The sequence below is a fragment of the Bufo bufo genome, chromosome 1 (genome assembly GCF_905171765.1).
Source record: "Bufo bufo chromosome 1, aBufBuf1.1, whole genome shotgun sequence".
NCBI classification, from domain to species: Eukaryota; Metazoa; Chordata; class Amphibia; order Anura; family Bufonidae; genus Bufo; species Bufo bufo.
In genome coordinates this window covers 549,913,713-549,940,135 of record NC_053389.1, presented here as the reverse complement: position 1 = coordinate 549,940,135, position 26,423 = coordinate 549,913,713, and the positions used below count along the sequence as shown (strand labels likewise).

Sequence of the window (26,423 nt, the reverse complement as noted above, 5' to 3'; positions counted from 1 at the left end):
TGCTTATAAGTTTTTCTAATAGCAATTTGCATATACTCCAGAATGTTATGAAGAGTGATCAGATGAATTGCATAGTCCTTCTTTGCCATGAAAATTAACTTAATCCCAAAAAAACCTTTCCACTGTATTTCATTGCTGTCATTAAAGGACCTGCTGAGATCATTTCAGTAATCGTTTTGTTAACTCAGGTGAAAATGTTGACGAGCACAAAGCTGGAGATCATTATGTCAGGCTGATTGGGTTAAAATGGCAGACTTGACATGTTAAAAGGAGGGTGATGCTTGAAATCATTGTTCTTCCATTGTTAACCATGGTGACCTGCAAAGAAACGCGTGCAGCCATCATTGCGTTGCATAAAAATGGCTTCACAGGCAAGGATATTGTGGCTACTAAGATTGCACCTCAATCAACAATTTATAGGATCATCAAGAACTTCAAGAAAAGAGGTTCAATTCTTGTTAAGAAGGCTTCAGGGCGTCCAAGAAAGTCCAGCAAGCGCCAGGATCGTCTCCTAAAGAGGATTCAGCTGCGGGATCGGAGTGCCACCAGTGCAGAGCTTGCTCAGGAATGGCAGCAGGCAGGTGTGAGCGCATCTGCACGCACAGTGAGGCGAAGACTTTTGGAAGATGGCCTGGTGTCAAGAAGGCCAGCAAAGAAGCCACTTCACTCCAAAAAAAACATCAGGGACTGATTGATCTTCTGCAGAAAGTATGATAAATGGACTGCTGAGGACTGGGGCAAAGTCATATTCTCCGATGAAGCCTCTTTCCGATTGTTTGGGGCCTCTGGAAAAAGGCTTGTCCGGAGAAGAAAAGGTGAGCGCTACCATCAGTCCTGTGTCATGCCAACAGTAAAGCATCCTGAGACCATTCATGTGTGGGGTTGCTTCTCATCCAAGGGAGTGGACTCACTCACAATTTTTCCCAAAACACAACCATGAATAAAGAATGGTACTTAAACACCCTCCAACAGCAACTTCTTCCAACAATCCAACAACAGTTTGGTGAAGAACAATGCATTTTCCAGCACGATGGAGCACCGTGCCATAAGGCAAAAGTGATAACTAAGTGGCTCGGGGACCAAAACGTTGACATTTTGGGTCCATGGCCTGGAAACTCCCCAGATCTTAATCCCATTGAGAACTTGTGGCCAATCCTCAAGAGGCGGGTGGACAAACAAAAACCCACTAATTCTGACAAACTCCAAGAAGTGATTATGAAAGAATGGGTTGCTATCAGTCAGGAATTGGCCCAGAAGTTGATTGAGAGCATGCCCAGTCGAATTTCAGAGGTCCTGAAAAAGAAGGGCCAACACTGCAAATACTGACTCTTTGCATAAATGTCATGTAATTGTCAATAAAAGCCTTTGAAACGTATGAAGTGCGTGTAATTATATTTCACTACATCACAGAAACGACTGAAACAAAGATCTAAAAGCAGTTTAGCAGCAAACTTTGTGAAAACTAATATTTGTGTCATTCTCAAAACTTTTTGCCACGACTGTATTATGTAAATCCCATCCCAGAGCTGGTGAGAGCATTTAGTTTTGACCTCTAATGTCCTCTATATGTCTTTGCTCAAGGTAAATTCAACAAATTACCAAAGCATCTCCATTGTATTCTCCTCACTGGATTATCACATGCAACTGGTACAGCGACCTAGGGATATTAGTGAGTTCAGCTGTCTACCATTGCTTGTACAGAGATTACCACTCACAACCAGTCAGAGATGTCTCTAACATACATCTGTGGCAGAATATTATTTGCCGTTCAGCCGTGCATTATATGTTCTAAAGCCCTTTTTGGCGTGTATAAGTGGCAAAAAATATATATATTATTTGCCGTTTAGCGGTGCAGTTATATGTTCTAAAGCACTTTTTGGCATGTATTAGTGGCACATAAAAAAGTATTTGCCGTTGTGTGGTGAAGTGAGAATATAACTGCCCTTTTTGGTGTGTATTAGTGGTAAAAAATATATATTTGCCATTCAGCGGTGCAGTTATATGTTCTAAAGCCCTTTTGGGCGTGTATTAGTGGCAAAAAATATATATATATTTGCTGTTCAGCAGTGCAGTTATATGTTCTAAAGCCCTTTTTGGCAGTATTAGTGGCAAATAAATATATATTTGCCATTCAGCGGTGCAGTTATATGTTCTAAAGCCCTTTTTGGCATGTATTAGTGGGAAAAAAGGGGCTTATTAGACGTTGTATGGTGAAGTGAGAAAATTGCAGACTTTTTTGTGGTGTTTTAATTTCCTTTTTTTCATTTATTTGATCTAACAGTATGTCAGACAGAGAAGTGCCAGGCCCTGCACAGGGGAGTGGCAGAGGCCTAAATGTTTCTGGCGCAGGCAGCAGAGTAAGGGGGTGTGGTAGCAGCAGTTGCAGAGAGAGGCCTGAGCTCCCGGTGTCATCTAGCAGTCGTGTCTTGACCAGCAACCCAGCAGTTCTTGAATAGTTAACTCGATCATCCACTTCGTCCAAAGAGACAGCCCCAGCCAAGAGACAGTGGGCTCGTCAGACGCAACCCTTAGTTGGTGCTGCAGTCCCTCCCTTTCCAAGTGGTGGACTCTGCACCTTTCAGAGAACTGATGTCTTGGTCCCCCATTGCCCGCAGAACTGTTGCTTAGCTTTTGGAATGAGGTTCTGTGTTTGACCTCATTCCCAGGGCGGCTTTACTAGCTGGGTGGCTCCCTGCTCCTAGTCTGCCTTGAGCGCCGAGCTGATCACTCGGTGCTCGACTGGTTAGTCTGTCGGTCATGTGATGCTGGCCATATCACATGACCCTCACTCCCCACTATAAATACAGGCAGCCTGCTGGCTACAGGTTGCCTGTTAATTTCTAGGCTCCTGGCTATTTGTTGGACTTCTGAATATTTACCTGATCCTGTTCCCTGACGATCCTCTGCCTGCTCCTCCTGTACTGCGCATACATCCTGGTATTGTGACCTCAGCTCCCACCTGACTACTCTCTTAGGACTCCTCTTGTACTTCGCTACTCTCCTGGTATTTGACCCCGGCTTCTCCTGACCATTCTTTGCTTAATCCGTTGTACTGCGTAGCTCTCTTGGTTCTGACCCGGTCCGTTCATGTTCCGTATTTTGTCTTGTCTGTCTTCCCTGCACATATCCTAAGTTAGGGATTGCCGTCCAGTTGTCCCCTGTCATCAGGACTCGTGAGGCAAGTAGGCAGGGCCAGGGGTGAGGGTGGAGCGCAGTGGTCACTACCCTTCCCCCTGTGTGTGTGTGGACGTGACCGTTACAGATTAACAGGCCCAATAACCACTGTATCATGAATCCTCTTACTACCCTGACTGACAATGTCTCTAACTTGACACAGAGGGTGCAGGAGCTAGGAGAGAAACTCCGTTCTTGTGAGTTAGGGCAAGGTTCTTCCACTCCTCTGTCCTCCAGTCCATATTTTGAACCCCAGATCAAGCTCCCAGAACCCTTTTCTGGAGACCGGAAGAGGTTTCTCTCCTTTAAGGAGAATTGCAAACTCTACTTCCGTTTGCGCCCCATGTCCTCCGGTCCCGAGAGCCAACGCGTGGGGATTATCGTTTCTCTACTACAGGGTGATCCCCAGGACTGGGCATTTTCGTTACCTCCTGGGGCCAGTTGTCTAACTTCTGTGGAGGGTTTTTTTCAGGCCCTGGGTACCCTCTATGACGAACCAGACAGGGCCCTGGTAGCCGAGACAGCTCTTAGGGCACTGGTTCAGGGCCATCTCCCTGCGGAGGAGTATTGCACCCAATTCAGACGGTGGTGTGTCCCCTCAGGATGGAATGAACCAGCTTTGAAGAGTCAGTTTAGGTCTGGTCTATCTGATAATTTAAAAGATCTATTGGTCAATTACCAAATTCCTGAGACCTTAGAGGAGATGATGACCCTAGTTGTCCGACTTGACAGACGAGTTAGAGAGAGACGACAAGAACGACAGTTCAGTTCTCAGATGGTGGTCCAGCCAGAGGCCTTTTCCAGGGACAACACTGAGGTCTCCACCGAGGAACCCATGCAGGTTGGCATGACCCGGGGTAATCTTCGTCGCAGACGCGGAGAGTGCTTCTACTGTGGAGATCCTGGCCATTGGATCGACAAGTGTCCTAAGAGGGACCTCTCTGACAAGTCTTCTAAAGCAAGACAACCTAAAGACCAGGTACACCCTGATTTTTCTAAAGGTAAGCTTTTGGTACCCATAACAATTTCTCTGGGGTTTTATTGACTCTGGTTCAGCGGCCAGCTTTATTGACTTTGAGTTTGCTTGTAAATTGGGTATTCCAATGTTTGCTTTACCTACACCTATCCATGTCATGGCTATTGATGCTACTCCCCTGATTGGTGGTACGGTGAGGTCATGTACCTCTGAAATTTCTCTGTCCGTGGGTGTGTGCCACTCTGAGAGATGTTCTCTTCTAGTCCTGGAGAACCTACCGGTTGAGGTGGTACTAGGGTTGCCTTGGCTCCGTTTACATAACCCCACAATTGATTGGTCCAAAGGAGAGTTGGTGAAATGGGGACCTAAGTGTGACTCATGCTTGTCCGTGGTCCTGGCTGGGGTTTCAGTAAGGTCTAATACATTACCCTCTGTTATTAAGGAATATTCTGATGTGTTCTCGTCCCTTACTCCAGAGGTTCTACCCCCCCCATAGACCTTATGATTGCGCCATAGAGCTAATTGAGGGTGCCGAATTTCCTAAAGGTCGAATTTATAATCTTTCAGGGCCCGAACGCAAGGCTATGGAGGATTATATTAAGGAGAGCCTTGCTAAAGGGCATATTAGACCTTCAGTCTCTCCTATGGGAGCAGGGTTTTTCTTTGTTAAAAAGAAGGATGGTGGTCTTAGGCCTTGTATTGATTACCGGAGATTAAATAAAATCACTGTCCAAAATAGATACTCTCTCCCATTGATTCCGGATTTATTTAACCAGGTTTTGGGGGCAACCTGGTTTTCCAAGATTGACCTGAAAGGGGCATACAATCTAATCCGAATCAAGGAGGGAGACGAATGGAAGACAGCGTTCAATACTCCGATAGGACACTTTGAATATCAGGTGATGCCTTTTGGACTCAGCAATGCCCCAGCTGTGTTCCAAAACTTAATGAACGATATTCTTAGGGAGTTCTTAGGTAAATTTATTATTGTCTATCTTGACGACATTTTGATATTCTCTCCTGATTTCGAATCTCATGTGTCCCATGTCAAACAAGTATTAGAGGTGTTGAGGGAGAACCAGCTATCCGCTAAGCAAGAGAAATGTGTCTTTGGTGTACAGGAGATACTGTTTCTAGGGCATGTTTTGACTCCTCACGCCTTTAAGATGGATCCTGGTAAGGTTTTAGCAATTAAGGAATGGGTAAGGCCTTCATCCTTAAAGGCTTTACAACGGTTTTTGGGTTTCGCTAATTACTACCGTAAATTTATCATGAATTTTTCTGTAATTGCTAAGCCATTGACCGACCTTACTAAGAAAGGGGCGGATTTGGAGAATTGGTCTACCAAGGCCATTTCTTCATTTGAAACATTAAAAAAGGCATTTAGTAGCGCTCCCATTCTGATCCAGCCTGATCAGGAGAGACCCTTTATTGTGGAGGTGGATGCGTCCGACGACGGCGCAGGAGCAGTCCTTTCACAAGGTCCTGCTAGCCTCACTAACCTGAGACCGTGTGCCTTCTTCTCTAGGAAATTCTCTCCCACGGAGAGAAACTACAACATAGGGAATAGGGAGCTGTTGGCCATTAAATGGGCATTTGAGGAGTGGAGAAATTTTTTGGAGAGGGCAAGGCATCGAGTAACTGTTGTCACTGACCATAAAAACCTAATGTTTCTCGAGTCCGCTAAGAGGTTGAATCCCCGACAAGCCCGATGGGCTCTGTTTTTTACCCGTTTTGATTTCTCCATTACGTTCAGGCCGGGAAGTAAAAATGTGAAGGCAGACGCATTATCTCGGAGCTTCCATGCTTTTCAACCCACTGAGACGCCGCCTGAATCCATCCTACCAGCAAACATCTTCTTAGCGGCTCTAACCCAGGATATCTCGGCTCGCATTAAGGCTGAACAACATCTGGCACCGGCATCCACCCCAACAGATAAGTTGTTTGTTCCCGTACAATTTCGTCTCCAGCTGTTGGGTGAGTGTCACGATTCTGCCTTTTGTGGACATCCGGGTATTGAGGGCACTAAGGATCTGGTTTCTAGATCTTATTGGTGGCCCACTCTGACCAGGGATGTCAAGTCCTACGTGTCAGCCTGTGAGGTTTGTGCCAGGTCTAAGACACCTAGGACTCGCCCTGCTGGTAACCTACGACCCCTACCCATTCCCAGTAGACCCTGGTCCCATATCTCGATGGACTTTATAACTGACCTACCGCTGGCGGAGGGTAAGACTGTGGTTTGGGTAGTGGTCGATAGGTTTAGCAAGATGGTTCATTTCATTCCCCTGTCTAAACTTCCGAATGCTAAAACCCTGGCGTCTATTTTTGTTAGAGAGATTGTTCGTTTACATGGCATCCCGGAAAATATTGTTTCGGACAGGGGTGTGCAGTTTGTGTCCAAATTCTGGAGGGCCTTTTGTCAAAGATGTAAAATTTCGTTGTCTTTTTCTTCCGCCTACTATCCTGAGAGTAATGGGCAGACTGAACGCCTTAATCAGTCTGTGGAACAATTCCTGAGGTTGTATGTTGCTGATGACCAGCAATTATGGGTCAAATTCCTTCCGTTGGCTGAATTTGCTCTGAATAACCGTGTCAATTCTTCTGCTGGGGTCTCCCCTTTCTTTTGTAACCATGGTTTTCATCCCCGTTTTCATTCTGGGTCGTCCGTCTCCTCCTCTAACCCTGAAGCTGATAAACTCTCCTCCGAACTGTGCACAGTTTGGGCCCGGGTTCAATCGAACCTAGAAAAGGCTCAAAGTTCTCAAAAACTCAAGGCCGATAGGAGACGTTCGAGGGGGGTGAACTTTCAGGTTGGGGATAAAGTATGGTTGTCCTCCAAGAATCTATCTCTCAAGGTAGCTTCTAGAAAATTTGCTCCTCGTTTTATTGGTCCATATAAGATCACGGAGGTGATTAACCCGGTATCATTTAGGTTGGAGCTGCCCGAGTCATTCCACATTTATAATGTGTTCCATAAATCTCTACTTAAAAAATATTTTGAACCGGTAGTACCATCGAAAGCCTCGCCTCCGCCGGTTCTTGTTAATGATGCTGTCGAGTATGTCGTGTCTAAAATAGTGGATGTCAGGAAGGTGCGTAACTCCTTGCAGTATCTGATTCACTGGAAGGGGTATGGACCTGAAGAGAGATCTTGGGTACCTGCCAGGGAGGTTCATGCTCCTAGACTGGTTCGTAAATTTCATTTAGAACACCCTGAAAAGCCATCGCCTGAAGTCTTGGGTCCGGTGGCCCCTCGTAAAAGGGGGGGTACTGTCACGGGGTTCCGAAGGTGCACTCGGTCCCCCATTGCCCGCAGAACTGTTGCTTAGCTTTTGGAATGAGGTTCTGTGTTTGACCTCATTCCCAGGGCAGCTTTACTAGCTGAGTGGCTCCCTGCTCCTAGTCTGCCTTGAGCGCCGAGCTGATCACTCGGTGCTCGACTGGTTGGTCTGTCGGTCATGTGATGCTGGCCATGTCACATGACCCTCACTCCCCACTATAAATACAGGCAGCCTGCTGGCTACAGGTTGCCTGTTAATTTCTAGGCTCCTGGCTATTTGTTGGACTACTGAATATTTACCTGATCCTGTTCCCTGACGATCCTCTGCCTGCTCCTCCTGTACTGCGCATACATCCTGGTATTGTGACCTCGGCTCCCACCTGACTACTCTCTTAGAACTCCTCTTGTACTTCGCTACTCTCCTGGTATTTGACCCCGGCTTCTCCTGACCATTCTTTGCTTAATCCGTTGTACTGCGTAGCTCTCTTGGTTCTGACCCGGTCCGTTCATGTTCCGTATTTTGTCTTGTCTGTCTTCCCTGCACATATGCTAAGTTAGGGATTGCCGTCCAGTTGTCCCCTGTCATCAGGACTCGTAAGGCAAGTAGGCAGGGCCAGGGGTGAGGGTGGAGCGCAGTGGTCACTACCCTTCCCCCTGTGTGTGTGTGGACGTGACCGTTACAGTGAGCCAGTCCTTGAGCCTGTCGGTGTCTGCCAAAGTGCACGGCAGCACTGACGTGTGGAGCTGTAACTAACTTAGTTGGCATGGCCCGGGAGCAGGCCCTATGCCCTTACCTGTACTCAACCTGCCTCTGTCCTTTTCTGTTCCCTCAGCCAGACAAGTATTATATGCTGTAGGCTCAGCTTCACCATACAGCGAGGATGAGCTACTAGAGAACAGTAAGCAGCTACTGGCCAGCCAAGATGTGGAGGAGACATCCGCCGCTTCCTCTGGTAAGCGGGCAAGTAGTAATGAGGAGAGTGGCGTGGAAGCTGGTGTTGCGAGCGGTCAGGCACCTGTCCCAGAGACTGTTGAGGAGGACATCAGTGACATGCAGACAGTACTCGATGATGATGTAGCTGATTGCACTTGGGAGCCAGGTGAATTAGCGGCTTTATCATCTTCGGAAGAAGAGGGTGGCAGCTTGCCCGTGAGGCCAGGCTTCGGCAGTGTGGCCCAAATTCTATATCCACCCCCCAAAACAGATATTTGGATGGACATAACATACATTGCTATGAAATATACAGGAGAATACAGCACCATACCTGTTACATCCAGTGACATCTCCTGTGATGTAGACTTTCCTCAGCGTCTTCATTCGGAGATAGGACCGTCATGATAACTTATTTCAGCCGCGTCTCGTCTCTGTAGAGTTTCACAGAACATTTTTTAGATTTCTCACTTTACTATCAGCCTCAGATAACAGACCTCCCCTCCCCCATAGTGCCCATAACTATAATGCCCTCTGTATAATTATAATATATACTGGCCCCTCTGTATTATTATTATTATTATTATTATTATTAATATTATTTCCCCCTCTGTATTATTATTATTATTAGTATTAGTATAATGGCCCCCTCTGTAGTATTATAGTAATAATTATGCCCCCCTTCAGCCCCTCCAGCATACAGTCCCATGTAAGATACAACCTTCCCCCTGCCTTCAGCCCCTCCAGCATACAGTCCCATGTAAGACACATCACTTCCCTGCCTTTAGCCCCTCCAGCATACAGTCCCATGTAAGATACATCACTCTCCTGCCTTCAGCCCCTCCAGCATACAGTCCCATGTGAGATACATCACTCTCCTGCCTTCAGCCCCTCCAGCATACAGTCCCATGTAAGACACATCACTTCCCTGCCTTAGCCCCACCAGCATACAGTCCCATGTAAAATACATTACTCCCCGCCTTCAGCCCTCCAACATACAGTCCCATGTAAAAATACAAAAACTCCCCCTGCCTTCAGCCCCTCCAGCATACAGCTCAGGTAAATAATATCACCCTCCCTCTCTTCTCCGTGGGCCTTCAGCCCCTCCAGCATACTGTCCCAAAAGATACATCACTCCCCCTGCCTTCCAGCTCTTCTTGCAAACAGTCCCATGTAAAATTCACCACTCTTCCTGCCTTCTGCCCCTCCAGCATACAGCCCCATGTAAAATAATTTCACCCCCCCGCCTTCAGCCCCTCCAGCATACAGTCCCATGTAAATAATATCACCCCCTCTACCCTCTCTTCAGACCCTTCTAACATACAGTCTCCAGTACATGGATTATTCCTTCTCCCTTCAGCCCCTGCAAAAAGCCCCCCAAGTAAACATACCAGTCAATATTCTACTCCACACACTGACCTGCAGCCTCTGCTCCTCTCTCCAACAACGTGCTCTGTAGAATCTCCTGCAAATATTGAGGCCCCGCCCCTGGGTGACGAGACTTCGCCTCTTCCCCAACATCATACCTCCTAGGAGCAACTCCATTCTAGTCACTACGGTCATTCTACTGCCTCATAGGCTTCAGGCCACTAGACTGAATCCTATGAGGAAGAACGGAGGGGACGGGTGCCATAGGCTCCCGTGGCCCTCATTGAAGTGCCTGGTGCCCCCTGCAATTTTGTGCCCGGGGCAATGGCCCCCATGGTCCCCCCCCCCCACGCTACGCCACTGCCGCTGCCTATCTGCGCCTTCTTCCATCCTCTCGCAGGTCTGATCGGGGGGCCCTCTGCGCTTATGTTTCTCTGCCATGGCTGCTGTGGCAGGGTGGGGGGGGGGTAGGAGCAGTTCCAGCCCCATCAGCAGCAGAGTCTCTGATGAGCAGCTTTCTTCACCCGCCTAGTGAAGAAACTACTCACCAGCAGCAGCAGCAGCTGCTAGACCTGGAGCAGGAGCTGAACAAGCAGGTGGTGTCACATTTGGACAGCACCCTGCCACCCCACATTGAAGATCCGCTGGACTACTGGGCAGCCAAACTGGATTTGTGGCTGCAACTGGCAGAGTTTGCCCTGGAAAAGCTGTCCTGCCCGGCCAGTAGTGTGGCATCAGAGCGGGTGTTTAGTGCAGCGGGGGCCATAGTTACCCCAAGAAGAACTCACCTGTCCACCCAAAATGTGGAGAGACTGACCTTTGTCAAGATGAATCAGGCGTGGATCAGCCAGGATTTCCACCCACCAATGTCTGATGCATCAGACTAGATCATCCATGGTGCCCCACCAACACTTTGACAAAAGAGACTGGTTTCTTCTGGCTACCTGCCTCAGCTACTATTCTGATGCTGCCACCTGCCTGATGCCACACATATGATGCCAAGTGCTCCTTCTTTCAATCACCATCTTAAGCTGGTACTGGCATTGCCAACCACCTCCCCACTCTGTCACCGGGTCACTCTGTGGTCTCCTAATGCTGCTGCAACCTCCACACTATGTCACCTTGGCACTCTGTGGTCTCCTGATGCTGCTTCCAACTCCACACTATGTAACCTTGCCACTCTGTGGTCTCCTGATGCTTCTGCCACCTCCACACTATGTCACTTTGCCACTCTGTGGTCTCCTGATGCTGCTGCCACCTCCACACTATGTCACCATGCCACTCTGTGGTCTCCTGATGCTGCTGCCACCTCCACACTATGTGACCTTGCCACTTTGTGGTCTCCTAATGCTGCTGCCACCCCCACACTATGTCACCTCGCCTTTCTGTGGTCTCCTGATGCTGCTGCTACCTCAACACTATGTCACTGTGCCACTCTGTGGCCTCTGATGATGCTGCTGCTACCTCCACACTCTGTCATTGTGCCACCCTGTGGCCTCCTCCTGATGATGATGCTGCTTCCACTTCCACACTCTGTCATTGTGCCACTCTGTGGTCTCCTTATGCTGCTGCTGCCACCTCCACACTGTCATTGTGCCACCCTGTGGCCTCCTCCTGATGCTGCTGCTGCCACCTCTACACTCTGTCATTGTGCCACCCTGTGGCCTCCTCCTGATGATGATGCTGCTTCCACTTCCACACTCTATCATTGTGCCACTCTGTGGCCTTCTGATGCTGATGCTGCTGCTACCTCCACAATCTGTCATTGTGCCACTCTGTGGCCTCCTCCTGATGATGCTGCTTCCACCTCCTCACTCTGTCATTGTGCTACTCTGTGGCCTCCTGATGCTGCTGCTGCCACCTCCACACTGTCATTGTGCCACTTTGTGGCCTCCTCCTGATGCTGCTGCTACCTCCAGACTCTGTCATTGGGCCACTCTGGGGTCTCCTAATGCTGCTTTCACCTCACCACTTCATGACTGGGCCACTATTTTGCCTTTCGGCCTGGCTGACATCATTTATCTAAACCTTCTTCTGATCTGTCAGAAGGAAGGAAAAATAAGATGCACAACGGATTCTGTCTATCTAACAGCTGTAAGGCCTGCATGACATGGTCCATATTTTGTATCAGAATTAGCTTATGATTTGGTAGCCAAAAGCAGGAGTGGGTACAAAACACAGAAGACATGCAAATATTCAATTCACTTGTCATCTTTGTTTTGGATCCACTCCTGTTTTTTTTTGCTTTAGCTATACTGATGGATTACTGACCAAATGCTGACCGAGTGAAGGCTGATGCTCCACAGACAGGATCAGTTTTTTGGGGGTTATTATTCTGACGGATCAGAGGAAGGGCAAAATAATCAGTGACATCAACACAAACTTACTGCTGACATCCTTTCCACTCTGTCGGGAGGGGCTCTACTTATATAAGCGTTTAATAGAATAGGTTCTGTAGACATCTATGTGGAATCAGCTGCCGACGGTGTAAAAGGAGTGCGCTTCTTCTTGACGCTAACATTGACTTGTAAGGCTGAGTTCACACTTGAGTTATTTGGTCAGTTTTGGCCCCGTAACTGCCCAAATAAGTGAAGTGTGCAGTGATTCTAAAAGTGACGCCTGTCATCTGCAAGTCATACTGACTCACAGTATTGTTTCACTACCACAGCAGATTCTCTATGCGTGTTACTGCAAGGCACAGTGTTCTACACCACTATAAAGGCTCTCTGCAGCCAGGAACAGCAGTTTTTTACGCAATTCGCCACAAATAAATTCGTATCGAACCAAATTTTTTCAGAAAATTCGGCAAACCAGCCGAATTGAATTTTGGAGAAATTCGCTCAACTCTAATTACAACACATCCTCTCCAAATAGAGACGGCAGAAAGCTCCATATTGGCAATGGGACAAAGTAGTCATATGCATAGAAAGTAAAAACCTTCTCCATCCCTGTCTTAATAAAAAAAAAAATCCCAAGTTTATTTCATCTTCATTAAAAACATATAAAGTAAAATCAAGGTTAAAAACATATCACACATATTTTTTGGGCGATTGTCTTAGGTAGGGGCTCATTTTTTTGCATGATGAGATGACGGTTAGATTGGTACTATTCTGGCGGGCATACGCCTTTTTGATCACTTGGTGTTGCACTTTTAGTAATGTAAGGTGACAAAAAAATGTTTTTTTAGCACAGTTTTTATTTTATTTTTTTGACGCTGGTCATCTGAGGGGTTAGGTCATGTGATATTTTTATAGAGACGGTCGATACGGACGTAGCGATACATAATATGTCTACTTTTCTTATTTTCCCTAATTTTTACAATTTTTTTACTTTATTTTGGGAAAAGGACGCTTTTTTTTTAATTAAACCTTTCATTTTTTTTATTATAAAAAACCCCACCATTTTTCACTTTTTATATTTGTCCCACTGTGGGACTTCACCTTTTCAGGGTTTGATCCCTGTTCCATCCCTCTGATTCCATCGGTCCCCCGCGCTGCACTGACAGGGGGCCGATTGTTGCCATGGCAGCCCCGATGCCTTCCACAGGCATCGGAGCCTGCCAGGTACGGAAGCCCAGGAGATCCAACATAGTGTATTGTACTGAATTGAAACAGGGATCAAACCCTAAAAAGGTGAAGTCCGACAGAGGGACAAATATACAAAGTGAAAAGAGGTGTTTTTTATAATACAAAAATGAAAGTTTTAAGTAAAAAAAATAAAAGCGGCCTTTTCCCAAAATAAAGTAAAAAAATTGTAAAAATGAGGGAAAATAAGAAAGTAGACATATTTGGTATCGCCTCGTCCGTTTCGACCATCTCTATAAAAATATCAAATGACCTAACCCCTCAGATGAACAGCGCCAAAAAAATAAAATAAAAACTGTGCTAAAAAAAACATTTTTTTGTCACCTTACATCACTAAAAGTGTGACACCAAGTGATCAAAAAGGCGCCAGAATAGCCGCCAGAATAGTACCAATCTCAAGCCCGATTGTATGCAGATAAGGCAGCATGTCCCCCCCAAGGTGATCGTGCCTATAACCGCCTGTACAAAATCAGGATGGTCATCGATCACTTTGGCCAAATTTTTGGAGGCCTATGTACCTGGAAGGGAGGTCGCGGTTGATGAGTCTCTCATTGCTTTCAAGACTCCTTTTCCGCCAGTATGTTCCCTCTAAGTGGGCGAGGTATGGTGTGAATCTGTACAAACTTTGTAAGAGTACCTAAGGGTACACTTACAAGTTTTGTGTGTATGAGGGGCAAGATTCCCGTATTCAACCCCCAGAATGTCCCCCTATCTGGGTGTTAGCGGGAAACTTGTGTAGGACCTTATGCACCCACTGCTAGATAAAGGTTACCACCTGTACGTGGATAACTTTTATACCAGTATCCCCTTGTTCCCTTGCCGCCAGATCCACGTCCGTTTGTGGGACCGTACGGAAAAATCAATGCGGCCTCCCTACCCACCCCCTCCAGGTATCTATCCCCAGGAGTGAGACCCATGCCCTTACCAGTGGAAACCTGTTGCTGGTCAGATATAAGGACAAGAGGGATGTTCTTGTATTGTCCACAATTCACCGTAATGACATCACCCCTGTCCCTGTGCGAGGTACTGCGGCAACGGTCCTCAAGCCCAATTGTATCGTTGACTACAATCGGTATATGGGAGGAGTTGATCTCTCTGATCAAGAACTCAAGCCATATATTGCCATGCGCAAAACCCGGGCATGGTACAAAAAAGTCGCGGTCTATTTGGTACAGGTTGCCTTGTACAACTCTTTTGTGCTGTCCCGGAGCGCTGGCAACACAGGGAAATTCCTGCAGTTCTATTAGGCAGTCCTTAAGGCCCTGATCTTTTCTGACCGGGAAAGAGCAGGCCGGAGTACCTCGGGAACTGGAGGCGCCCGGATCATCCCTGGCCAACACTTTCCAGGTGTGGTCCCCCATACTGGAAAGAAGGGACGGTCCCAAAAAAAGTGCAGCATGTGTCACAGGAGGGGGATACAGAAGTTTACCACCACTCAGTGTGACACGTGCCCCGATTATCTGGGCCTCTGCATTATTGGTTGCTTCAGGGAGTACCACACTTCCATGGAGTACTAAATTTATATTCCACTTCCCCAATTTTAATTCCATTTAGCCACTGTCAATCGAAAAAAAACTATGGTTCTCAGACTTGAGAAACTAAAAAAAAAAAATTTTTTTTCAAAAATATTTTTTGTAAAACTAAAATAAATAAAAAAATTTGACATATTAGGTATCGCCGCGTCCGTACGAATCTGCTCTATAAAAATTTCCCATGACCTAACAAGGCAGATGAACACGGTCCAAAAAAATAAAATAAAAACGGTGCAAAAAAAGGTATTTTTTGGTCACCTTACATCACAAAAAGTGTAATAGCAAGCGACCAAAAAGTCATATGCCCCCCAAAATAGTGCCAATAAAACCGTCCTCTTATCCCGCAAAAAATTAGCCCCTACCTAAGATAATCGGCAAAAAAAAAAAAAACTGACTCAGACTATGGAGATACTAAAATGTTTTTTTTGTTTTATAAAAAGATAATATAGTGTAAAACCTAAATAAATTTTAAAAAAGTAGACATCCGTACGAATCTGCTCTATAAAAATACCCCATGACCTAACCCCTCAGATGAACACGGTCATAAAAATAAAATAAAAACTATGCCAAAATAGCTATTTTTTGGCAAATTTTACATTTTAATCAGTTTTTTCCACTAACAAATCAAGGGTTAACAGCCAAACAAAACTTAATATTTATTACCCTGATTCTGCAGTTTACAGAAACACCCCATATGTGGTCGTAAACTGCTGTATGACCAAAGGGCAGGGCGCAGAAGGAAGGGAACGCCGTATGGTTTCTGGAAGGCAGATTTTGATGGCCTTTTTTTTGGCACCATGTCCCGTTTGAAGAACCCCTGATGCACCCCTAGAGTAGAAACTCTATAAAAGTGACCCCCATCTAAGAAACTACACCCTCAAGGTATTCAAAACTGATTTTACAAACTTTATTAACCCTTTAGGTGTTCCTCAACAGTTTATGGCAAATGGAGATGAAATTTCAGAATTTCTCTTTTTAAACCTTGCCTCACAAAAATGTAATGTAGAGCAACCAAAAATCATATGTACCCTAAACATAGTCCCAAAAAACTGCCACTTTATCCCTTAGTTTCCAAAATGGGGTCACTTTAATGGAGTTTCTACTCTAGGGGTGCATCAGGGGGGCTTCAAATGGGACATGGTGTAAATAAACCAGTCCAGCAAAATCTGACTTCCAAAAACCACATGGCGCACCTTTCCCTCTACGCCCTACCGTGTGCCCGACCAGTAGTTTACGGCCACATATGGGGTGTTTCTGCAAACTACAGAATCAGGGCAATAAATATTGAGTTTTGTTTGGCTGTTAACCCTTGCTTTGTTACTGGAAAAAATTGATTAAAATGGAAAATTTGCCCAAAAAATCTAAATTCTGAAATTTTATCACCATTTGCCATTAACTCTTGTGGAGCACCTAAAGGGTTAACGACGTTTGTAAAATCAGTTTTGAATACCTTGAGGGGTGTAGTTTCTAGAATGGGGTCATTGTTGGGTGGTTTCCATTATGTGAGCCTCACAAAGTGACTTCAGACCTGAACTGGTCCCTAAAAAGTGGGTTTTTGAAAATTTCGGAAAGATTTCAAGATTTGCTTCTAAACTTCTAAGCCTTGTAACATCCCCCAAAAATTAAATATCATTCACAAATTGATCCAAACATGAAGTAGACAAGTAGGCAAAACCACTTTTGAATACCTTGAGGGGTGTAGTTTCTTATATGGGGTCGCTTTTATGGAGTTTCTACTCTAGGGGTGCATCAGGGGGGCTTCAAATGGGACATGGTGTAAATAAACCAGTCCAGCAAAATCTGCCTTCCAAAAACCACACGGCACACCTTTCCCTCTACGCCCTACCGTTTGCCCATACAGTAGTTTACAGCCACATATGGGGTATTTCTGCAAACTACAGAATCAGGGCAATAAATCATGAGTTTTATTTGGCTGTTAACCCTTGCTTTGTTACTCAAAAAAATTGATTAAAATTGAAAAATTGGGAAAAAATTTAAATTCGGAAATTTTATCTCCATTTGCCATTAACTCTTGTGGAACACCTAAAGGGTTAAGGACGTTTTTGAATACCTTGAGGGGTGTAGTTTCTAGAATGGGGTCATTTTTGGGTGATTTCTATTATGTAAGCCTCACAAAGTGACTTCAGACCTGAACTGGTCCTTAAGAAGTGGGTTTTTGAAAATTTCAGAAAAATTTCAAGATTTGCTTCTAAACTTCTAAGCCTTCTAACATCCCCAAAAAAAAAATGTCATTCCCAAAATGATCCAAACATGAAGTAGACATATGGGGAATGTAAAGTAATAACTATTTTTGTAGGTATTACTATGTATTATAGAAGTAAAGAAATTGAAACTTTTACCAGTGTCATGAAGTACAATATGTGACAAAAAAAACTATCTCAGAATGACTTGGATAAGTCAAAGCATTTTAAAGTTATCACCACATAATGTGACACTGGTCAGATTTGCAAAAAATTGCCTGGTCCTTAAGGTGAAAAATGGCCGTGTCCTGAAGGGGTTAATAGCACATTCAAAGTATAGAACTTTAAATCCATATATTACATTTCATAAACCCTTTCAAAAAAGAAAACACTATGGAGGAGATATTTCAAGCTAGAGTAAAGGAAATCTGGCTTAGTTGCCCATAGCAACCAGTCAGATTCCACCTTTCATTTTCAAAAGGAGCTGTGAAAAGTGTAAGGTGGAATCTGATTGGTTGCAATGTGCAACTAAGCCCCGTTTTCATTTTCACCAGTAATGATAAATCTCCCCCTGTATCCATATATTACACTTTAGAAACCTTCTCAAGAGAGAAACTTCAAGAAGCCAATAGAATGACACAAAGTCTGAATGGAGATTTAAGCCCTTTGGTGCCCTTGTTTCCAATTCCAAAATCCAAAAAGCCTGGTTACTCTGGACCCTGTGTTCCAAACCACCCCTCCTCATCAGCTTATGTATTCTCCCACAGCCATATACCTTTATGTGTGCATTATCACAAGCATGGACTTATCAAAAAAATGTCTCAGTACAGCAGAAGGATTACGTGAGCCTGGACTTAATATGTCATAGAGATGTTTAGAAAACCACATGTTCAAAAAAGCTAAAGATCATTGAAGAAGAGGATTTCTGAACATATCTATGATGTATTAAGTCCAGGCTCATGTAATCCTTCTGCCACTTTGAGACATTTTTTTAAATAAATCCATGCTGGTGATATTACACATATGTATACTGCTGTGAGATAATACATAAGCCACTTGGGGTCGGAAACTCAGGGTTCGGAGTAGGGGGGACCTGTGTATATCTTTTGACCCCTTGAAGTTTATCTCTTGAAGAAGTTTCTGAAATGTAATATATGAATATAGGGGGACATTTATCAAAACTAGTGTCAAGGAAAACTGGCTTAATTGCCCATAGCAACCAATCATTTTCCAAAGAAGTTTTGATAAATCTCTCCCATAGTGTTTTCTTTCTTGAGAGGGTTTCTGAAATTTAATATATGGATATAGGGGCACATTTATTAAGACATTTTAGATGCTGGTCTTAATAAGGCCCTGCGCTGGTGGTCGATCCACTGAAGTTATGTAGAGGTGCCGCTTCAAAATGTAAGACAGCTTTCTTGCTGTCTTACATTTAGACCATTTTCTATGCCTAAAACCGGCGTACAAAATGGTAAATGAGTTGGGCCTGTCGGCCCGTCATCTTCCTCACCCTTGCCACGCCCACTTCTTTTTAGACCTGGCGTGAGTGGGGATAGTCGCAGATTTCAGTGCAAAGGACCTTTGCGCCACAATCTGCACCAGAAATACACCTAATGTAGGCGTATTTCTGTTTAATAAATGATCCCCATAGTGTTTTCTTTCTTAAACAGGTTTCTGAAATGTAAAATATTATAAATAATATTTTTTATAGTTTGAATGTGTTATTGTCCCACCTTTGATGTTATATGTTCCCTTCTTTATTGGGAATGATTGGTACTGCTTTTTCCTTGGTATAAGACATGAAATGTTTAACCAACATGATTTCTTAGTTCTGCTTACACCTGAGAATGTAAATATAATGTGTGTTAGTCACTTTTGAACACCAATTGCACAAACATTTTTGCGCAAGTGCCATTTCTCCCCCACTTTTGCCACTTTCTCAAAAAGGTGCTTCGGGAGGCGTGGGGACAATGGCCCTGCCACATTTATCATCTTTTGTGCCATTTTTCCGGCAGACATTAGCCCCAGTGTCTGCTATGTGCAACAGCAGGCACCCAGTAGCTATGGCACTTGCTCCACGGATGTCTGGAAGGGGTTGAATTGCATTTCTGGTTTACAATAAAAAGTGAATATCCGTGAGTTGTCGTCTTCTGTCAAGTTGTTAAACATACAGTATATTCAGGAGTTTGTTTGTTTTTGAAAGCTGTGTGAAAATCAATAAGGTCATCACATCCACAGGTTTCTGAGATGTCTGAATGACAAATCTATCCAACCACATAGTTATACAGGAGTAGACATATATCACTGCATAACTAGGCAGATTTCCTATTTCCTTTAGATTTAATGTTTGTGCTAAACTGCTCAGAGTAGCTCACTGCAGAAGATGAAAAGAAGTGAATGTCAGCCACAATATTAGAGATTGATAGAGAGGCATCAAGCATTGAGAATGTATGCTTATTTTGAAACCTTGCATGGCTGCTTTCTTTCAGTTGCCCTATACTGATGGTTTACGGAGAGAAAATGTCTTAAGTTAGCTATAATGTTTTCTATGAAGCCATGAGCTTTTCAATTATATGCCATGAGTTTTTCAATTATATGTTGATGTGCGGCCTCTACATAACTTTGACGCTTGATACCTCTGGCAGTGCAACATGCTTTAAACTATGCCAGCTTCATTGCTGGCACAGATTAAGGTAATTTTCCACGCCAAAAACTGTAGTGGAAAATTATTAAAAAGACGGTCCAGCCGGCCCACCATCTTCCCCGCCCACACCAGTAGCAATTTTATTAAAACACAGCTTACTCTAGGTATGTGATATAGTCAGTGGATGTCGTCCCACCATACCAACTAACCAGCTTAACCGTGGGCTAGACCAAAGGGTGTTATCCTGGCAGTCCCCTGGTTTTCACCCTCTAACTCCTATACAGGGATCTGATCTTCACTGCAGGGGAGCAACCAGGCCGCTACCGCTTGGAATAGTCCTAGTGTGGTTGGCTGCTGACCTAGGGGGCCAGAGACAATGATGCCCTGAGGAATCAGGCAATACTCGTAGTGAGTAAACGGCAGAGGTCAGTGCAGGCAGGCAGAGTACGTGCAAATCCATGAAACTAATTCAAGGGCAGGGCAGGAAGCAAAGTGTCAGTGCAGTAAACAAGTAGTGGTCGGGTTAGGCAGCAAAGGGTAGTTCGATAGGCAGAATTTGGTACACGGTCAGACAGTCAGGAACAGCACACCTTCACTTAGAACTAGTAAGCTAGAACAACCTAAAGTAAACTAGGAAGGTGCCTTAAATACCTTGAGACAGCCAGTCATAGGCTAGGGAAGAATTAGGGCATTTGAACGCTGGCCCTTTGAGAGCCAGGAAGCACGTGCAGCCTATGGCTGCGTCTTGCAGGAAGAGAACAAGACTCTAGCGCCCAGGCCCGCTGTGGGCGTAGATAAAAAGGGACTGCAGGCCCAGGCCACCAGACAGGATGGGTAGGTTAAGTACAGCAGCGCACATTTCTGCCTGTAGACAGGGGCATGAGCACTGTACTAACAGGTGTGGTTTCAGGTGTTTTTCTCCCTAAACTTCTCAGTAAAATTTCGAAAACACCCAGAGCACAAAATGCCACAAATTAAAAATGCCACTAGTAACACAATTTGGAAATGGCATAAAACAGGGTAAAGCTGTGTTTTTCTTATTTTTGTAAAAGTTCACCAACTAGGGGGTGGTATAACATGCTATCAGCATAACTATTAAAATTCAATATGTGGTTGATCAGCTTATGAATGGATACCACCAATGCCCCTAATCTGTTCCCTAATATAAAAACTATTCACCTGTCCATGGCACATCACTGCTGGTGCCGTGCTAGTTATGTGCCACTCAAGCACATTTGAACACTTAGGCCAGTGATTGGTGGTAGCAGTCATGGGACCATGTCACCTCCAGGCCTGTAGGGACTAGAAGCGGCTCAGAATGGGTCAGCAGTGCAGGCATGGCGAGACAGATGACAGGTTATTTTTATTTTTTTATGAGGTACAGTTTATTAGCATTGAGGTTGATGGCTCCTGGGCCAGACAACCCCTTTAATATTGACCTTACATAGGGCACGCCTGTTTAATAATTTTGGCATACAAAAAAATCTAAAACACCTATTTCCACAATGCAAAACCAGTATTAAAAAACATGTTTGTATATAATAACAAAATACAGATTACGCAAGTAAAAACGTGTTCCATGACTTTATTAGCTTGTAACCTGTATACAGTGTGCTGCAAACACTGCATTCCTTTAACCTTTACAGTACTTGAGTTACTGTAGAATATTGGATGTTAAAATAAACTTTCCAACATCAGCATCAACATTTCAAGCATCATTCCTATGAATACTTTCACACTTGTGGCAGAGGATTCCGGCAAGTGTGAAACTGATGGCATTTGTCAGTCGGATCAGGATCCTGATCCGTATGACAAATGCATTGAAATGCCGGATCCGTCTCTCCGGTGTCATCCGGAAAAACGTATCCGGCGTTTATTTTTTTTCACATTTTTTGCATTTGACCTTGCGCAGACTGCAATGCCGGATACGTTTTGCCAGAACACTCGGGCCGGATCTGGCATTAATGCATTTCAAAGGGAAAAAATGCCGGATCCGGCATTTCGGCAAGTGTTCCGGAATTTTGGACTGCATGCTGCGGTATTATCTCCATCCTGAAAAGGCAAAAAGACTGAACTGAAGACATCCTGAACGGAATGCTCTCCATTCAGAATGCATTAGGATAAAACTGATCAGTTATTTTCCGGTATTGAGCCCCTAGGACGGAACTCAATGCTGAAAAAGAATAACGCTAGTGTGAAAGTACCCTAGCAAACCTTACTTTGTGTACTCATTCTTGTGAAAATATAGTTCTATAAAACATTACTACTGATATAATGCAGATTTATGCATCACCGTGCTATCTTTCTGTTACTAGGTGGGAAATTTCTGGAGCTGTCATTGGTACTGAATGTGGAACAATAGAGTCAGGCTCTTCTCTTGTATTTATGAAAGATGGAGAAAGAAAATTATGTACTCCTTATATGGATACTACTGGATATGGAAACCTGCGATTTTATTTCAGTATGGGTAAGTTAACAAGGATTTGTTCAAATCAGCATTCTGTTATGTAGTGGTACTATCATGACATACATGTTTCCCTATCAGAGGGCGGCAAATGCTAGTAAAGGAGCCACAGACTATGAATATATATGTTGTAATGCACTTTATGCACTGTATGTCACATAGAAATTATATATAAGAGAGCAGTGGGTCCCTAGTAACTGTAGGTAAGCAGGGCTGGCAGAAGAAGTTACTGGAGTTTGTAACAAGTCTACTAGTTGGAATGCAACGCATTCTGTCAGAGAAGGTAAATGCGTGCATTTTGGCTACGGGCTTCATTGCATGTGGTGGGATCTAATGAGCTTCAAATTCCCTATTATACCAAAAGAACAGCCACACCTGTTTAAAGACTCATTGGCTGCAGGGGATGCTGGTAAGAAGCCTGGAAGCGCAAGCTTGATCACGGCATCTAAAGGCTTGATCACACTTGATCGCAACATCTAAAGGCTTTAATAACCATGATTGGCATTATCACCCGTCGCGGTCATTAGCCGCTGTTCTCTGTTGTTTGAAACAGCAGAGATCCACTGGCCATGTCTCCCGCTGCACGCACGAGCGGGCGCCACGTTTACCCATCGCTCCAGCGACATAAATGTACGGCGCTGGTAGCGAAAGGGTTAAGAACAGCTCAAGCAAGATGGCTGCCCCCATAATCATGTTCGGGAAATCGAATAAATAAATCTGTAATCAGAAACTAAAAACAGATTAGATAAAAAGGAGACATGTCACTATATACAGTTGCAAGAAAAAGTATGTGAACCCTTTGGAATGATATGGATTTCTGCACAAATTGGTCATGAAATGTGATCTGATCTCCATCTAAGTCACAACAATAGACAATCACAGTCTGCTTAAACTAATAACACACAAAGAATTAAATGTTACCATGTTTTTATTGAACACATCATGTAAACATTCACAGTGCAGGTGGAAAAAGTATGTGAACACTTGGATTTAATAACTGGTTGAACCTCCTTTGGCAGCAATAACTTCAACCAAACGTTTCCAGTAGTTGCAGATCAGACATGCACAGCGGTCAGGAGTAATTCTTGACCATTCCTCTTTACAGAACTGTTTCAGTTCAGCAATATTCTTCGGATATCTGGTGTGAATCGCTTTCTTGAGGTCATGCCACAGCATCTCAATCGGGTTGAGGTCAGGACTCTGACTGGGCCACTCCAGAAGGCGTATTTTCTACTGTTTAAGCCATTCTGTTGTTGATTTACTTCTATGCTTTGGGTCGTTGTCCTGTTGCAACACCCATCTTCTGTTGAACTTCAGCTGGTGGACAGATGGCCTTAAGTTCTCCTGCAAAATGTCTTGATAAACTCAGGAATTCATTTTTCCTTCGATGATAGCAATCCGTCCAGGCCCTGACGCAGCAAAGCAGCCCCAAACCATGATGCCCCCACCACCATACTTCACAGTTGGGATGAGGTTTTGATGTCGGTGTGCTGTGCCTTTTTTTCTCCACACATAGTGTTGTGTGTTTCTTCCAAAGAACTCAACTTTGGTTTTATCTGTCCACAGAATATTTTGCCAGTACTGCTGTGGAACATCCAGGTGCTGTTGTGCAAACTGTAAACGTGCAGCAATGTTTTTTTTGGACAGCAGTGGCTTCCTCTGTGGTATCCTCCCATGAAATCCATTCTTGTTTAGTGTCTTACATATCATAGATTCACTAACCGGAATGTTAGCATACGCCAGAGACTTTTGTAAGTCTTTAGCATACACTCTAGGATTCTTCTTCACCTCATTGAGCAGTCTGCGCTGTGCTCTTGCAGTCATCTTTACAGGACGGCCACTCCTAGGGAGAGTAGCAGCAGTGCTGAACTTTCTCCATTTATAGACAATTTGTCTTACCGTGGACTGATGAACAGCAAGGCTTTTGGAGATACTTTTATAACCCTTTCAAGCTTTATGCAAGTCAACAGTTCTTAATCGTAGATCTTCTGAGAGCTCTTTTGTGCGAGGCATCATTCACATCAGGCAATGCTTCTTGTGAAAAGCAAACCCAGAACTGGTGTGTGTTTTTTATAGGGCAGCTGTAACCAACACCTCCAATCTCATCTCATTGATTGGACTCCAGTTGGCTGACACCTCACTCCAATTAGCTTTTGGAGATGTCATTAGTCTAGGGGTTCACATACTTTTTCCACCTGCACTATGAATGTTTACATAGTGTGTTCAATAAAAACATGGTAACATTTAATTCTTTGTGTGTTATTAGTTTAAGCAGACTGTGATTGTCTATTGTTGTGACTTAGGCCTCATGCACACGACTGTATTTTTTCACGGTCCACAAAACGGGGTTCCGTTGGTCCGTGATCCGTGACCGTTTTTTCATCCGTGGGTCTTCCTTGATTTTTGGAGAATCCACGGACATTAAAAAAAAGTCGTTTTGGTGTCCGCCTTGCCGTGCGGAGCAATTTCAAACGGATCCGTCCCCCATTGACTTTCAATGTAAATTCAGGAGTTAATATACCATAGGATCTGAGTTTTCTCCAATCCGATGGTATATTTTAACTTGAAGCGTCCCCCTCACCATGGGAACGCCTCTATGTTAGAATATACCATCGGATTTGAGTTACACCGTGAAACTCAGATCCGACAGTATATTCTAACACAGATGCGTTCCCATAGTGATGGGGACGCTTCTAGTTAGAATATACTACAAACTGTGTACATGACTGCCCCCTGCTGCCTGGCAGCACCCAATCTTTTACAGGGGGCTGTGATCAGCACAATTAACCCTTCAGGTGCCGCACCTGAAGTGGTTAATTGTGCGTATCATAGCCCCCTGTAAGAGATCAGGGGCTGCCAGGCAGCAGGGGGCAGACCCCCCTCCCTCCCCAGTTTGAATATCATTGGTGGCCAGTGTGCGCTCCCCCCTCTATTGTAATTTCATTGGTGGCCAGTGTGCGGCCACCCCCCGGCCCCCCCTCTATTGTATTAATATCATTGGTGGACAGGGTGCGATCGGAATCTTCGCTGCCACCAACGGAAACGGAAAACGGCACAACGGCCAGGGATGCACACAACGGTCGTGTGCATGAGGCCTTAGATGAAGATCAGATCACATTTTATGACCAATTTGTGCAGAAATCCATATCATTCCAAAGGGTTCACATACTTTTTCTTGCAACTGTAGTTTTAATTGGCAGATGACATTTTTGGTGACTGAGATGTTAAAAATGTTGTCCGCGTGTGAATGCTAAGGTTTATTAGCTCGAACACTATATGTGTTTTTTTTTCAACAAATTAGAACATATAGTGCAGGGATGCCAACCCTGTGATATCCCTGATACAGTGCATGAGTCTGTGCATGTGCTGCATAAATATAGAGGGGCTGTTCACATTTGACATATACATTAAGATGTACATTAAAAAAAAGTATACAAACGTATCCAATTTTGTGGTTATCTTTCCTTTTTAAACAAAAAAAAACATACATGTTACGGACTTGCATACCTTTCAATATGTTTGTGTCCAGTGTGATAGGTTTAATAGATAAACATAATGAGGGACATTTATCAAGCTCTTTACGCCACTATTGTGGCAAAAAAAGTCATAGGTTATGGCACACGCCATGTGTGCAGCATAATTTGCAACTTTTTGAGCTTCTTGGCACTTTTCTGTAGTGCCGTGAAAAGGGAGCAGGGCTTAGTGGGAGGAGATGGGCTTTGAAGCATTTACTATAATTTTCGCTGCAAAGTGATGGAAGCTATAACTGAAGTCTACACCACTGGCATAGACTTCAGTTTCTGGTGCATAGTAGGGTAGAGATTCACCTGATTTGTTAGGAAGCATCTGCCTCTAAATAAATTAGAAACAAGCAAAATGAATACCAGCAAGTATTTACATTAAATTTGAAATGCATCAAATCTAATAACCACTGTAAACCAGTGGTAATAATGTGCTTAATATAGGAGAGATACGACCACATAAGTAGCCTAGAAAAATGCCGTTAGCAAAAATCATATAATTAAACCTACAAAAGGAATCATGAAATCTTTTTATTGAACACATTAACCACTTGCCGCACACATAACACCGATAGGCGTCCGGGTGGAGGCACTCTCAGGCTCAGCGACGCCTATTGGCGTCATCTCGTGTGAGCCGAGATTTCCTGTGAACGCACGCTCACAGGAGCGCGCGTTCACAGGATCGCGCAGTTCAGAAGTTCATCTAAAGCCTGCCGGCAGCGATCATTGGCTGGCAGGCTGTAGATTT

General features: G+C 44.4%; 1 protein-coding gene across 2 annotated transcripts in view; it reads left to right on the top strand.

Moving 5' to 3' along the window:
- The window catches only part of RELN (reelin), an 841,105-nt gene that overhangs the window by 513,125 nt on the left and 301,557 nt on the right, over positions 1-26,423 (top strand). For both annotated transcript variants that reach the window (XM_040412563.1, XM_040412554.1), the window contains exon 12: positions 22,006-22,157. In XM_040412563.1, the coding sequence (XP_040268497.1) occupies positions 22,006-22,157 (152 nt within the window). The remainder of the gene's footprint in view (positions 1-22,005; positions 22,158-26,423) is intronic.